At 35.4% G+C, this 15205-nt stretch overlaps 1 protein-coding gene across 4 annotated transcripts in view; it reads right to left on the bottom strand.

Moving 5' to 3' along the window:
* Positions 1-651: 651 nt before the first annotated feature.
* Positions 652-15205, bottom strand: part of DENND6A (DENN domain containing 6A) — a 72343-nt gene continuing 57789 nt past the window's right edge. The window contains exons 13-20 of one of the 4 annotated variants that reach the window (XM_081284141.1): positions 12795-12860; positions 11799-11863; positions 10394-10483; positions 5637-5690; positions 5421-5530; positions 5125-5236; positions 3464-3538; positions 652-2840 (exon numbers count right to left, since the gene is read on the bottom strand). In XM_081284141.1, coding sequence (XP_081140267.1) covers positions 2709-2840; positions 3464-3538; positions 5125-5236; positions 5421-5530; positions 5637-5690; positions 10394-10483; positions 11799-11863; positions 12795-12860 — 704 coding nt within the window. In that variant the 3' untranslated portion in view covers positions 652-2708. Of the gene's footprint in view, positions 2841-3421; positions 3539-5124; positions 5237-5420; positions 5531-5636; positions 5691-10393; positions 10484-11798; positions 11864-12794; positions 12861-15205 lie in introns of all 4 variants that reach the window. The other 3 variants (XM_081284142.1, XM_081284143.1, XM_081284144.1) reach the window with 3 other exon arrangements.

Here is a 15205-nt window from a genome sequence, read left to right as displayed (position 1 = left end):
AGATTTTAAAAGTTTTTTCTTAAGTAGTAAATGAAGGATAATCTTAATAAAATGTAGATACTTGAAAAGATTTTTTTAAGACAGTGCCTTGCTATATTGCCGAGGGTGCTCTCAAATTCATGGGCTAAGGAGATTCTTCCACCTCAACCTCACAGGTAGTTGGGACCATAGGAATGTGCCAGTATGACTGGCTAAAATATTTTTATTGGAATATTTTGTAAAATCAATGCACTTGTATAGAAGGGATATCAAATCTCTTAATTAACCTTTTACTAATTGAACTATTCATCTGTTCATAGTTAGTACACAGAGAAAGGTTTTTTTTTTTTTTTTTTTTTGGTACTTGGGATTGAACTCGGGGTCACTCAACCACGAAGCCACATCCTCAGCCCTATTTTTTAGAGAAGGGGTCTCACTGAGTTGTTTAGGGCCTTGCTAAGTTGCTGAGGCTGGCTTTGAACTCAGAATCCGCCTGCCTCAGCCTCCCGAGTTGCTAGATTACAGGCATGTGCTACAGTTCCTAGTGTTCATTTCTTAAAATCTGTCCGAAAATAAAAGGAATCTCTTAATACATTAGTTTCATTAACTATGCTTTGCTTTTCCAAGCATTTCAAACTTAAAGAAATAAGACAAGACATCCAGGTGATTTAAAATCCAAGGCCTTTAATTCAGTTTTGGTAATGACCAAAATGCCTTCACAAAATCTCTTTTGGACTATAAGTAGAAGGCACTCTAGGCATTACTTAATACCCTTAAAGCAGTGATTCCTTCTGATGCTGGTGGAGAGAAAACATTAAATGGCAGGGCTTAGATATTAACAAAGTCTTCTAAAAAAAATCTGAAAATCACACAAAAAAATTACCAGTCTTTCTCAGTTTCCAATGAAACTTTAAGTTATTCTTACAAGTACATAATTTGAAATTAAAGAGATAAACTGTGTGAGTATAATGTTTTCAAACATGTTAAGTTTCAGTTACATACAGTAAATGAGGACACCATTATCATGCTAATTGGCATCTTTTGCTACTCTTTAGCTGTGCAAAATAAACTTGAAATGACACATCCTGTAGTGGTATAATTTAAAAGATCCTTGATATGACACTAATGACTCAAATTCTGGTCACAAACTGTATATAAATTGTAAGATTATTAAAATACACCTTTTTGAAAAATAATAAGATGACCATTTATACCTAAATAAAATTTCCAAGAAAGTTATGAAATACTTTAGCATAAAAAAGTAGTTGCCCCTTTTCTGAAAGGTCAACTGTTGTTTCACAAAATAACCCCTATGATGCTAGGCAAATGAGTTCTTCCAAATGCCATACTCTAGACGTAGAGGTATGCTTCAAGATACTGCATCCATGAGGAAAGGGCACATCTGGGTATCGAACCACAGTAGACCAACTTACAAACACAAGGAGCCTTTCTTAGGTCAGGAATGCCCTTTAGAATTATAGCAACAGAGAAAAAGAGATAGCTTCTGAAGTCACTTCTTTTACAAATACATACAACTATATTTGGTAGTTGAGAGGGTAATTAAGACACAACTATTTACATTTGTGCTACATCATGTGTGCCTATTTTAAATAGTGGCTTCTGTAGGATATTCTCATTCAAACACAAACCAATCTTACTAAACTAAATCACATTCTTCTTTTTTGGCAAGGTAGTATAAACAAAAGAGAAATAACAACAACAACAAAAAAAAACCATAGTAACCATAACATTGATTCAAAACAAAAGTTCCCATGTTAAACAATAGGAAGAATGTTCGGAGAAACATTAGTTTTGGGGAAATAACACTACCCAACAAATAATGCTGGAAATCAACCTTATAATCACTCAAATAACTATTGCATAAAAGGCTTATGAATGCCTTTGAAATAATAATACTTCAGTTTTAAAAAATATTTGATTATGAGATTCATAATTAGAATTATCTTTGAAAAGCATCCAAGCTTATTAATTTACATAGACCCAATGAATAAAGGGTAAAGGAAAATAAAGTCTTCCATAATTAATACTAGATGCCTTCTTGCCTCTGGAGAAAGTGGTAAGATTACATTGTGAAAATAGTGAAGAAAATAATGAAATAAAAACCTATATGACAATTGAAAAAAACCACCATGCCTTCTAATAAACATTTTAAAGCATTGATTAGTCAATATAATCCTTCATAAAATTATGTTTCATAATCAAATAAGAAAAAGCCTCAAGAATAGCAGCTGGACTTTGTGAAACATGAAGGACAACAAAAGGCACTACATAAGCATCAACTATAGTTGGACAGTTCAGTCTTTTCCTTCTTAAGAAGATAGCCAGTGTGAATGTTATTTTTATAACCCCCTGAGTTTTAACATGATTGGGCAAAGCAGCACCAATTTAAAAAAATATCTGCAATGCCAGCACTGCAGTTTGGAATCACGTATACGGATGGCCCCTCAGGTCTCTCATAAGAGCACTTTAGAACATGATTAAAAATATAGAACTGCCTTTCGGTGTTTCAGTATTAAAGTGGAACCACCACAGATATCCATTTTTAAAAATAATGCAATAAAAAGTTCTGTTTATACAATACAGTCTTTCCACCCTGTATCTTAGCATTCACAGCTATTTTCCACTCTGCTGCCACTGGAAGATCTTTGTGCGTCTGGTTGAAATGTCAGTATGCTTCATGATGCACAATCCTTTTTGGCTGGAAAATATCACGTCATGCCTGTTTTGAGCAGTATGCCTTGCAGGTCCTCTGGCAATGCTAAGATAATTGCATCTATGTGTGTCCGTAACTTTTCCATAGTGTCAGGTTTCACAGGTAAATGCTCTCGATCAGCCTGCAACTACAACATTTGGCAGCATTTAAATGGATCTTTATTAATATATTATGATCTCTATATAAACAGTCTTAACACTCTAACAACTTGGAAACTTTCAGTCTTTTTGTCCCCCCCCCCCCTTTTTTTTTTTTTGGTACTAGGGTATTTTACCCCCAGCCCTTTTTATTTTTTGAGACAGGGTCTTAATAAGTTGCTTAGGACCTCACTAAGTTACTCAGGCTGGCCTTGAACTTCAGATCCTCCTGTCTCATGCTCCCAAGTTACAGGGATTACAGGTGTGCACCACCAAGCCTAGCTGGAAACTTTCCATCTCAGACTAGAATTTACAGAAACTAAAAAATCAAAGAACATGCCATTTAAAAAAATACATGAATAAGCCAAAAAAGGGCTCCTATATAAATTCATAGATAAAACCTAGATATACTACATGATATTAAATATAAATGGCAATGTTTTTGTAGAATTCATTAAATTCATGTAAAAATCTTTAGAATAATATGGCATCTCTATGATCTCCCTGAGTGACCAAATATTTTTGTTCAGATCTACCATTAACAGACCAATCTCAAATCAGAGGAAAATACCTTCACACACCAATTTAATCTTCAGCTGCTTTGGCTACATACCAGCTTATTTTTCAGCTTCAGTACAAGGTCTACTATTTCTACTTCTGTGTGTTTCTGGATCCAGAGAAGTAGGTCCTAGAACAATAAGCAAATCCCAAATCAGTATGTACTCAATATTCAAACCTCTTTATTTTAATAGCTAAGGCTAATGCAAAAGAAGGAAAAGAACAGTATTTAACTCATATATACCATTACAATATAAGAATAATTATCATAGTATTCTAGAATTTGTTTGTTAGGTAAGTTTTGACATTAGTTAGAAAAAAGTTTATACAATTTGGAAGTAAAAGAAAATGGAAGAAAGTTCCTTTCTGAGATAGTCCTTTTAGGTCAACCAACAAACAGACAACTAAAACACAAAATTGTGGCTGGACACAGGGGCATATGCTTGTAATCCCAGTAATTTGGGAGCCTAAGGCAGGAGGATCACAAGATCCAAGGCCTGCATCAGTAATTTAATGAAATCCTATCTCAAAATAAAAATTTAAAAAGGACAGGAGATGAAGTTCAATGGTAAAGCACCCATGGGTTTAATTTTCAGTACCAAAAAAAGTAAAAATTGTAGCTCAATGCAATATTAAATTCCTTTCCCATACCAATAAATAATTTATAAGAAATATTAGTAGCTGGATGTACTGGTGCACACCTGTAATCCCAGCGGCTCAGGAGGCTAAGACAGGAGAATCGCACGTTCAAAGCCAGCCTCAGCAATGTCAAGGTGCTACGTAACTTAGTGAGACCCCGTCTCTAAATAAAATACAAAATAGGGCTGGGGATGTGGCTCAGTGGTCAGGTACCCCTGAGTTAAATCCCAGGTACCAAAAAAAGATATATATATATTGATTAACAAATCAAGAAAGCTGAACATGAATGTATTACTGGATGTAAACTTTGTATCTTCAAATAAACTCTCCTGGACTTACTTTGTTGTTTTCTTCATTCTTTTTCTCAGAGCCAGAGTCACTGGGAATTTATGATTAGAAAGAAAACACTGAGGCTAGGCTGCCTCAATATTTAAAGCTAAATACAAAAGAAAAATAAGACTATATATTTTCACAAGTAGTTCAATTTAAAATAGGCTGGTGGTAAATTATACTGTATGAAAAACCAACCCAAGCCATGAAAAATTTGTTAATACTGAGTGAGAAAGATGAGTAAATCATATTGGAAAAGATCTGAAGTTAGATGGCTTGAATTTGAATCCTAACTCCCTCCAGTTGCTGATGAATATTAAGCAACCAGTTCTTCAGAAAAAGTCTTTATAGTATTTGCCAACTGTATGCAATTTCAAACTACCAACCTGAAGTCACTAAATGCTTAACTAGGAAAAGATGTGCACAATTAGCTCTTATGGACAAATGCAAGTGGACTCCAGAACACTGCTGGCTCTGCTACTTAGTAGTGATGTGAAATTAAGACAAGTCACTCAAGTTCTAAGCCACAAGTAAAGATCCTAACGTGCCTACCTTGATGAATTGTGAAGATTAAAAAAGGAGTACCCATATAAATCATCTACACACAGTCCCTGTCACAAAGTATATAATCTAGAAAAGTTAAATATCATTGCTATTTATAAAGATGCAGACGTGGGCATTATCTTCAACCTCTAAAGATAATTTTATCTTTACTTTCAATAGTTGTTAGTCATCACACAAACACACTTTTTCTACCTCTTCACAAAGAGCTTCTAGATGGAGTGCCTCTAGTTTTTGAGTCATTTCTTTTCGCCGAGTCTTGAACCAGCCATCAAAATTTGGAGACTTTAGAAAATGCCTATTAAAAATAAATGCAAGAAGCAAAGTTTGACTATGACTTATTTCCTCTCTTTAGTATATTTCTTATCTATAATTCAGAAAAACATTCCAAATAATAGAATTTTCTAAAAAGAATGTATAAGGCCATTTTTTATTTTGTTTTCTTTTAAATAAAGCTCTACAGATGAAGGGAAAAGACTAACCGGTAAAGTCCAATCCAATCGCCTTTTATTCTAGAAGTTAGCTGAGGTCCTGTTTTCTCAAGTGTTTTCATAAATTCTTCTGGAAGGAACTGTCTTAATTGGGGTGGACTCTACAAAACAAGATATGCTATATTAAGAAATTAGAAATGGATACATTCAGAGAAGTTAATTATAATTACAAAATTTAAATAGGAATTTATTTGGATATATTCATACCTTCCATGGAGAGATACTTTTCTGCAAAGGCATCAAGCTTGCCACATACCTTTCCTAAAACCAAAACATAAGTTAATAAGGGCTGGGGTTGTGGCTCAGTGATAGAGTGCTTGCCTACCATGTATGAGACACTAAGTTCAATTCTTAGCACCACATATAAATAAAGAAAATAAAGTCCATTGACAACTAAAAAGATATTTAAAAAAAAAATAAGTTAATAAAAGTTAACCTAAAGGTTAACATTCTTACCTTACAAGCAGCAGTTACTAGGAATTGAACCTAGGAAGCACTCTACATACAGCCACATCCCCAGCCTTCTTTTTTTGTGTGGGGTGTTGCCAAGTTTTCCAGGTTTGACTCAAACTTGTGATCCTCCTACCTCAGCCTCTCTATTTGCTGGGATTACAGGTATGTGCCACCATGCTCAACCCAGAGCTCTTAAACTTAAAAAAAAAAAATGGGTTTTCTAGTATAATATTATGATATATATTTTGGGGTTTTTATCCACAGTTCCTGACTTATAACTCCCTTCTCAAGGCAGGCCACAGTAACTAGACTATCTCTCTCCCAAGGTGGGTCATAGAGACTCTAATCTTCCATCTAACTAGGAACTGCTGAACATATAAATAAATTCTCTGATATACCTTGTCTGATAGTAGATGATGAGACCCCCATTTCAGAAGGGGTCCTGTCCCATACCCACAAGGAAGGACTGCTGAAGAATATGAATACACACACCTTGCTGGTTTTCTCCACTCAGTCTATTAGCATTAGATCATATCTTTTTTGTCCAATCACATATTAACATAGTTATCCATGCTTTAATCATGCCAATGCAATAAAGTCTCCATAAGAACCCAAAAGACAGTGTGTGTAGAACTTCCCAACAGCTGAATACATGAAGTTCCGAAGGGTAGTAGAACAGGAGAGGACATGGAAGCTCCATGCCCCTTTCCCCCCCATCTTACCTTATGCTTTTTTTTATCTGTACCATTTGTAATACCCTTTATAATAAACCAGTAAATGTTAAGTGTTTCCCTAAGTCTGTGAGTCATTCAAGCAAATTAATCAACACCAAGGAGGGGATTGTAGGAACCCAACCGCCAGGCAGTTGGAAGCACAGGTAAACAACTTGAGGTTTCTGACTGAAATCTGAACAGAAGGGTGCAATCTTGGGAACTGAGCCCTCAACCTGTAGGGTCTGATGCTATATCCAGATACACAATGTCAGAATCAAAATAAAGGACATCTCACTGGTGTCTGTTGCAGAACTGCTTGCTTGCTGGTGGACAGAAAACCCACACCATGTAGATCACAGAAGTGATCTATGTTGTGAGTGTACAGGAGACTGAATCATTTTTTTTCTACTCACCATCATATGCTCTTTCAAATTAACAGCAACAACTCCATCAATGCCCACAATAGATATAGCTAAATTTAGATTGAGTTGGAAGTCATTTACAACAAAAATGTTACTAAATCTTTGACAATCCAAGAGAGAACATTTTTTGCTTTGTTTTGTTTTTTTGAGATGGGTATCTCACTATGTTGGCCAAGTTGGTCCCAAATTCATGGGTTCAAATGATTCTCATACCTCAGCTTCCAAAGTAGTTAGGACTTACAAATATGCATCACTGCACCCAGATCTTATTTTAGTGATAACTGTTAACCTTATTGAGTAACTATGTGCCAGCAAATATACTAAATATTTTACATGCGTGATCTCTTGTAATCCTTGCAACCATGCTCTGTGTTAGGTATTACTGTGAAACCAAAGCTTCAAAAAGCTAAGTAACTTCCCTCTGTCTCTGAGCTATGATCCCAGCCTGAAAGGTAGGTATATAAAGAGAACAAAAGTAATTGACATCCACACACCAAGAAACAACATTTCTTCCCCCAAATGAACAAAGATCTTCAGATTGCCCTCATATAATGTTCAGATAGATTATATTAATAACTAGACAAATAACCAGACAAAATTTATGATGCAGTCTCCAGGTAAGGACCACATTGTGAGACTCTGTATGTTTATGACATTCCACTGAATTTCTTAAAATAGTCATATTATTTAGTCATTTACTCCATAAATATTAGAATGCTATCACATGCCAGACTGAGGAAATGATAACAAGACAGACATGATCCCTGTTATCCTGAAGGATAGTTTCATGAATATGATATCAATCTATATTTAAAAAACAATATCAGAGAAAGAAAATCCAAGGTAACTTTCTTTTAAGGTACAAAACACAACAATCAAAATAGTATTTCAGTCAGGCACAGTGGCAGACACTTGTAATCCCAGAAGCTCTGGAGGGTGAGCCAGGAGGATTGTGAGTTCAAAGCACCTCAGCAAAAGCGAGGTGCCAAGCAACTCAGTGGGACCCTGTCTACATAAAATACAAAAGAGATCTGAGGATTTAGCACAGTAGAGCAATCCCCCAGTACTCCCTCCAAAAAAATAGTATTTCACATTAAACTAGTGAGTGGATGTGCCTAGGACAAGCTCCTTCTTCAGACTGACCCATGCAGAGGCATAACCCTCAGCTCTGCATTGATCCCCAATCAGGCAGCTGTAGCTGCCCTCCAAGGTCATGTCAGAGCAGTTTCCAGGCTGCAGAAGAACCTGAAGAGCTATTGGATAGAACTGCACTTTAGCAATAATGGAAATGGGAGCAGTGCTTCAGTTTCAGTTTTTGTTTATAATGATGACATGGAAAAAATACTGCCAGGTGCCCAGCATGAATCTGGGATGCAGTAGCTCCAAGAGTTCTCAATGTGACAGCCATCTCACTCATAGGCACCACTAGATACAAATAGAGCTTCTGAAACAGACTCCCTTAGCATTAGAGAAAACAACAGCTCTCAGTCCAAAAAAGATGTTATTAAGGAAAGAAGCTGGAAGATCTTGAAGAAAAACTTGGATTGAATAAATGGCTGATCAAGTCATCTAAAAAATATAACTCCCCAAGGAGTTCCTCCTTAAATACCAGAAGTACACATCTACTCTCAGTATGAGAAACACCACACTAAAGAGAAAGGAGCATCTTCTTGGTGAAATTTCTAAAGGTTTTTCATCTCTGCTGCTCTTTCCTCCACTGGCCATTGGCCCAGGAACTATGTTAGAAGGCATATAACAGCATCCACCAGCACCTTTTGATAAATAATTAGATCTGACTTTGTTCATACAGTGTGGATATATAGCTGAGCATCTGACAGCTAACTGAAGACCTAACATGACCCTTGGATTGTTGTTCAACCTATGTTTATTTGTTCTGTAAATGCTGTATTCCTAATATAGTAGATTGAAAGAACAGACATTAAACTATTATTACAAACCTGTGGAATCAATCAATAAGTGTGTGTCAGACTGATTCATAGCTACTATAACAATTTAGTGTTGACTTTTCTTTAGATACTAGGGAAAAATAAATACCTAATGTAAATAATTATACTAAACCAGTCATGATGTATGTAGTATTTTCAAAATTACCTATAACCTGGGCTGGGGTTGTGGCTCAGTGCCAGAGTGCTTGCCTTGCATATGTGAGGCACTGGGTTCAATCCTCAGCACCACATAAAAATAAATAAACATGGCTGGGATGTGGCTCAAGCTCGCCTGGCATGCGCGGGGTGCTGGGTTCAATCCTCAGCACCACATAAAATAAAATAAAGATGTTGTGTTCACCGAAAACTGAAAAATAAATATTAAAAAATTCTCTCTCTCTCTTTAATAAATAAATAAACAAACAAAATATATTGTACCCATGTATAACTAAAAAAGTATTTTTAAAAAATTATCTATAACTTTAATTCACTTAAAACACTTTGTTTCCAAAGAATGAATAACACTGATATTAAAATCACTACATTAAGAGGTTTATCCAAAATATTGTGGTCTTATATTCATCAACTGTAGAAAATACTGTTTAATTTACATGGTTGCAGGGTATCTACTAAAGACTACAATTAACTATGCTAATAGTTATTAATAATATAAATAAAAGTCCAGCTACAAATTATGCTGTAGCTAAGTATGGTGGTGCATGCCTATAATCCTAGCTACTCAGAAGAGTAAGACAGGAGAATTGGAAGTCAAAGGCACCTATCTTTTTTTTTTTTTCCCTGTATTAAGGACCAAACCCAGGAGTACTCCACCTCTGAGCTTCATTACCACCTTTGTTTGTTTGTTTTAATTTTGAAACAAGGTCTCTCTAAGTTGCCCAGGTTGGCCCCAAACTTGTAATTCTCCTGCCTCAGCCTTCCAAGTTGCTGGGATTACAAGTGTGTATCACTGTGCCTACTTTTTCTTGGTATCTTTTACTGTTCATCACTCTGGATTATTGGATTTAATTTTATCACTCGCATTCAACTTTTGTGTGCTCTTAAAATCATCTTTATTCTAAGCAAACTGTATCTACTTTCAAAGAATGGAAATAGAAAAAAAATTTTTTTTGCCAAATTAAAAAAAAAACTCAGATTAATGATCTCATTTAAGATTCATACAAACATGGAAAGTATTTAGGTAAAGTAGAATTAGCCACATATTACAAACATGGAAACTGAAGAAAAAGTGGAATGAACTGGCTTATCAAAGTTGCACAGTTAATACCAGAACAAAGAATCCAAGTCTCTTGCAAAGGGCTTTAGGCTAATTTATTAAGCAGGCACACAACTTAAGGCTTAGAGGATGGGAAAATAGTTCATATACCTTCAACAAATCATTAGATTAAGCAAAGACACATTTGTTAACTTACTAATGGAATGATGAAACTTTGCGTCAGCTCCAAAAAATATCGACGGAGAATCACACTTTGAGCCTCAGAAGGACGTTTCTGTTGTACACCCTTAAAAGAGGAAATAATGAGAACCTACGTTCTAGTGGCCAGAAATATAAAACACTGATAATTACCAAGTTCAACTTTGTAAACATATTTATATTAACATAAAAAAACCTAGAACTTAATCTTCCAGTAATTTAATTTGAAGTTAATTGTGTCTTATCCTGTGAAATGAATCATTTGCAAGAAGTTGGAAGAGTAGAGGGAGGGGAGATAGAGAAAGAGTGATCCATTAGTTCTAAGTTACAGCCAGGATCAAGAAGTTCTGGTGTGCTATACTGCACAGTAAGGTGACTATAGATAATAATTATGTACTGGATATCTCAAAAATCCAGAAAAAAAGGAGTTTGAATGTTTTCACCATAAAAAAAATGATGAAAAAATTGAGGATAGGTATGTTTGACCTGATTTAAGCATTAAATAATGCATACATGCATCAAAACATCACATGGCACACCACTAACATGTATAATTTTATGTTTTTGCTTCAATTAAAAAATAAATTTTATTTAAACACAAACAGAATCTTTAAAGCAAAACTTAAAGAGACTTTAGCTTAGGGAACATCCTATACTTAAAAACATCAATTCATGCTGTACACAGTGCACACCTGTAATTTCAGCTACCTGGAAGGCTGAGGCAGGGGGCCTGCAAGTTCAATGTCAGCCTCAGTAACTTAGAGATCCTGTTTCCAAAAACAAAAAAAAAAACAAAAAAACGGGGGAGGGGGGCGCTAGGGATGTAACTCTGGTAGAGCACCCCTGGGTTTGAACTCTAGTAACACATACACACATCAAAAAAAAAAAAAAATCAGTTCATAGTGAAGAAATCTTAATTTCATATTTTCTATATTAATACTATTTACATTTAAAAACTTTATCTCCTACCATTAGATGCTGAACTACCTCATGGTAGAATCTATGACTTTCTTTTTACTATAACTCCCAAGTTTCTAGAAAGATTGGCATTCCTTGGTAGATACAGCTTCAATATTCAAGCTATTACTTTGACTTTTATAAAACTTTGGTTTTAAAGTGAGATTCACTGGGCTTGGTGGCACACACTTGTAATCATATCATCTCTGGAGGATGAGGTAGGAGGATTTCAAGTTTGAGGCCAGCCTCAGCAACTTAGCAAGACCTTGTCTTAAAATTAAAAAAAAAAAAAAAAAAGCACTGAGGATGTAGCTCAGTGTATGTATAGCACCTGTGGGTTCAATCTCCAGTAAAAAAAATAATAGACTCCATTTCACAAAGCATATATTGCCTAAATAGATATTACATACCAGAACAGAGACTTAATAATATGAACAAGTAATTACCTTCTGTAATTGTTTTATAATCTCTTCATCTCTATTTAGATATGGCTTATAAGAAGTATAAACTCCTAAGAAGAAAAGAAAAGAATATGGTAAAGAGAAAAATTCAACTACCAGAGAAGTATATATTTAAAACTTAATAAAAGTCAATACCATCTCTTCCTGAACAGTGCCTGAGGTGGTCTGAGGTGATCTGTGAAAATGGTTCTTATTCTCTTAACCCAGAAAGTCCCCCCAAAATCACACAAATCGAGAGGTTCAAATCTTTATGTTAACTTTAAGAATACCTGTGAAACTGCTTAGTCCATCAAGGACATGCATACATGAAAAGCCACCAAGTATTTGAAAGAAGTCACTTTAAAGAAGCAATATGTGCCATTCTAGTATTACAATGGTGGAGTGGGTTGATATTGCAGGCCAAGTGAGGCTGGACATAGGGTCAGTGACCTATAATTTTTGCATTTAGAATTTAAATTAGAATAAAATTAAGTTCTTAAATAGCTAATTTCAATTAAATCCCACTTATTTTAAATAAATTTTTAAAATTTTTATTCATTTATTTTTAATTGGTTCTAATTACTTACCCATGATAGAAGAATGCATTTTGACACCTTGTACACAAATGGAGCACAACTTTAAATGGTTAAATTCTTGAATTTAGAATTTTTGCAATACCTGCTTAAAATGCAGAGAGTAATGCTGAACTTACATGTCGATTCTCTGATTATTGACCATACCAAGGTGAACAAAGCACACGAAACACACTGCCATACTTAGAGAGCTCATGGTTGGATTAATCCATACATGAGCTCCCCTACTACACAGAAATGATCCTCCCTGGAAAGAAATAAACTGTTCCTAAACCAGAAGAGAAGGTTGCACAAAAGAAAAAGACATCCTAGAAGAAGTGGAAGAAATCAAAACTTATGGCACAGAAATAAATTCAGCATAAAATAAATATAAATAAAAGTTAAGAAAAGAAAAAAAAGAAGTCAATACCAGGTTTTGAATCCAGAGTCTTTAGGTTCTTCAATTTTTTCACTTTAACTTGTTTAGGAATTTCACCTGAAGGAAACAGCATAAGCATCCTTATTAATGATTATAATCATACATATTACAAAACTGGAATTTTATATGATTAATGATCTAATAACTGTTAAGAGTGCTGTAAATAAAGCATTATTCTTTTTTTGTATAAATTTTTTTTATTGTTAAATATAATTTTTTTATTGTTGGTCGTTCAAAACATTACATAGTTCTTAATATATCATATTTCACAGTTTGATTCAAATGGGTTATGAACTCCCATTTTTACCCCGTATACAGATTGCTGTATCACATCAGTTACACTTCCATTGATTTACATATTGCCATTCTAGTGTCTGATGTATTCTGCCGTCTATCCTATTCTCTACTATCCCCCCTCCCCTCCCCTTCCCTCCCCTCTTCTCTCTCTACCCCCTCTACTGTAAATCATTTCTTCCACTTGTATTATTCTTCTCTTACCCCTCATTTCCTCTTATATGTAATTTTGTATAACCCTGAGGATCACCTTCCATTTCCATGCAATTTCCCTTCTCTCTCCCTTTCCCTCCCACCTCTCATCCCTGTTTAATGCTGATCTTCTTCTCAAGCTCTTCGTCCCTACCCTGTCCTTGGTTACTCCCCTTATATCAAAGAAGTCATTTGGCATTTGTTTTTTAAGGATTGGCTAGCTTCAGTTAGCATAATCTGCTCTAATGCCATCCATTTCCCTCCAGATTCTATGATTTTGTCATTTTTTAATGCAGAGTAATACTCCATTGTGTATAAATGCCACATTTTTTTTATCCATTCATCTATTGAAGGGCATCTAGGTTGGTTCCACAATCTTGCTATCGTGAATTGTGCTGCTATGAACATCGATGTAGCAGTGTCCCTGTAGCATGCTCTTATTAGGTCTTTAGGGAATAGACCGAGAAGGGGAATAGCTGGGTCAAATGGTGGTTCCATTCCCAGCTTTCCAAGAAATCTCCATACTGCTTTCCAAATTGGCTGCACCAATTTGCAGTCCCACCAACAATGAACAAGTGTACCCTTTTCCCCACATCCTCTCCAGCACTTGTTGTTGTTGGACTTCATAATGGCTGCCAATCTTACTGGAGTGAGATGATATCTTAGGGTGGTTTTGATTTGCATTTCTCTGACTGCTAGAGATGGTGAGCATTTTTTCATGTACTTATTGATTGTATGTCCTCCTCTGAGAAGTGTCTGTTCAGGTCCTTGGCCCATTTGTTGATTGGGTTATTTGTTATCTTATTGTCTAATTTTTTGAGTTCTTTGTATACTCTGGATATTAGGGCTCTATCTGAAGTGTGTGGAGTAAAGATTTGTTCCCAGGATGTAGGCTCCCTGTTTACCTCTCTTATTGTTTCTTTTGCTGAGAAAAAACTTTTTAGTTTGAGTAAGTCCCACTTGTTGATTCTAGTTATTAACTCTTGTGCTATGGGTGTCCTATTGAGGAATTTGGAGCCTGACCCCACAGTATGTAGATCATAGCCAACTTTTTCTTCTATCAGACGCCGTGTCTCTGATTTAATATCAAGCTCCTTGATCCATTTTGAGTTAACTTTTGTGCATGGTGAGAGAAAGGGATTCAGTTTCATTTTGATGCAAATGGATTTCCAATTTTCCCAGCACCATTTGTTGAAGATGCTATCCTTCCCCCATTGCATGCTTTTAGCCCCTTCATCAAATATAAGATAGTTGTAGTTTTGTGGATTGGTCACTGTGTCCTCTATTCTGTACCATTGGTCCACCCGCCTGTTTTGGTACCAGTACCATGTAAAGCATTATTCTTAACATCAATTAATACTGAAGAGTTCATTCCTAATATATTAAAACTGGAAAAGGGGAACATTGGATTATTAACACTATAGAAACAATTCAGGTAAACTGTACTAAAAATAGATATTTGATCTTTAATTAATATGTATCTATCATTACTTAAATTGTTCCCTTTTTGTTACTCAATTTGTAATTTAAAATGTGCAAAGTACATGAAACTAGAAAATTATGTTTCAAATAGGAATAAGATACCCTTTAAGAGCAAATGGAAGGGTAGGGGTGTAGCTCAATGGTAGAGCACTTGCTTAGCAGGCACAAGGCTCTGGGGTATAATTCCTGGAACCACCACCAAAAAAAAAAAGTAAATAGAAAGAGAGAAACTCCAAAGTGACCAAGCAGATATAATATTCAAAAGTTTTATTTTTTGTTATTTCCACTACGTCCATCTTTGGACTCTAGAAACTTACACTGTCATCAAGTGATAAGAGTGTGTGCAACCACCACAAGTCTGAGCCACAGATCACAGAGCTGAGAAGGCTGCTGTGTCGAATAGTATAGTACAGGTAATGGCCCTGGTCTTGTGG

The sequence above is a fragment of the Spermophilus citellus genome, assembly GCF_964194105.1.
Source record: "Spermophilus citellus genome assembly, chromosome: 3".
Lineage (NCBI taxonomy): Eukaryota > Metazoa > Chordata > Mammalia > Rodentia > Sciuridae > Spermophilus > Spermophilus citellus.
Note: the sequence above shows the minus strand (reverse complement) of the source record. Positions and strands in the feature narration are given on the sequence as shown.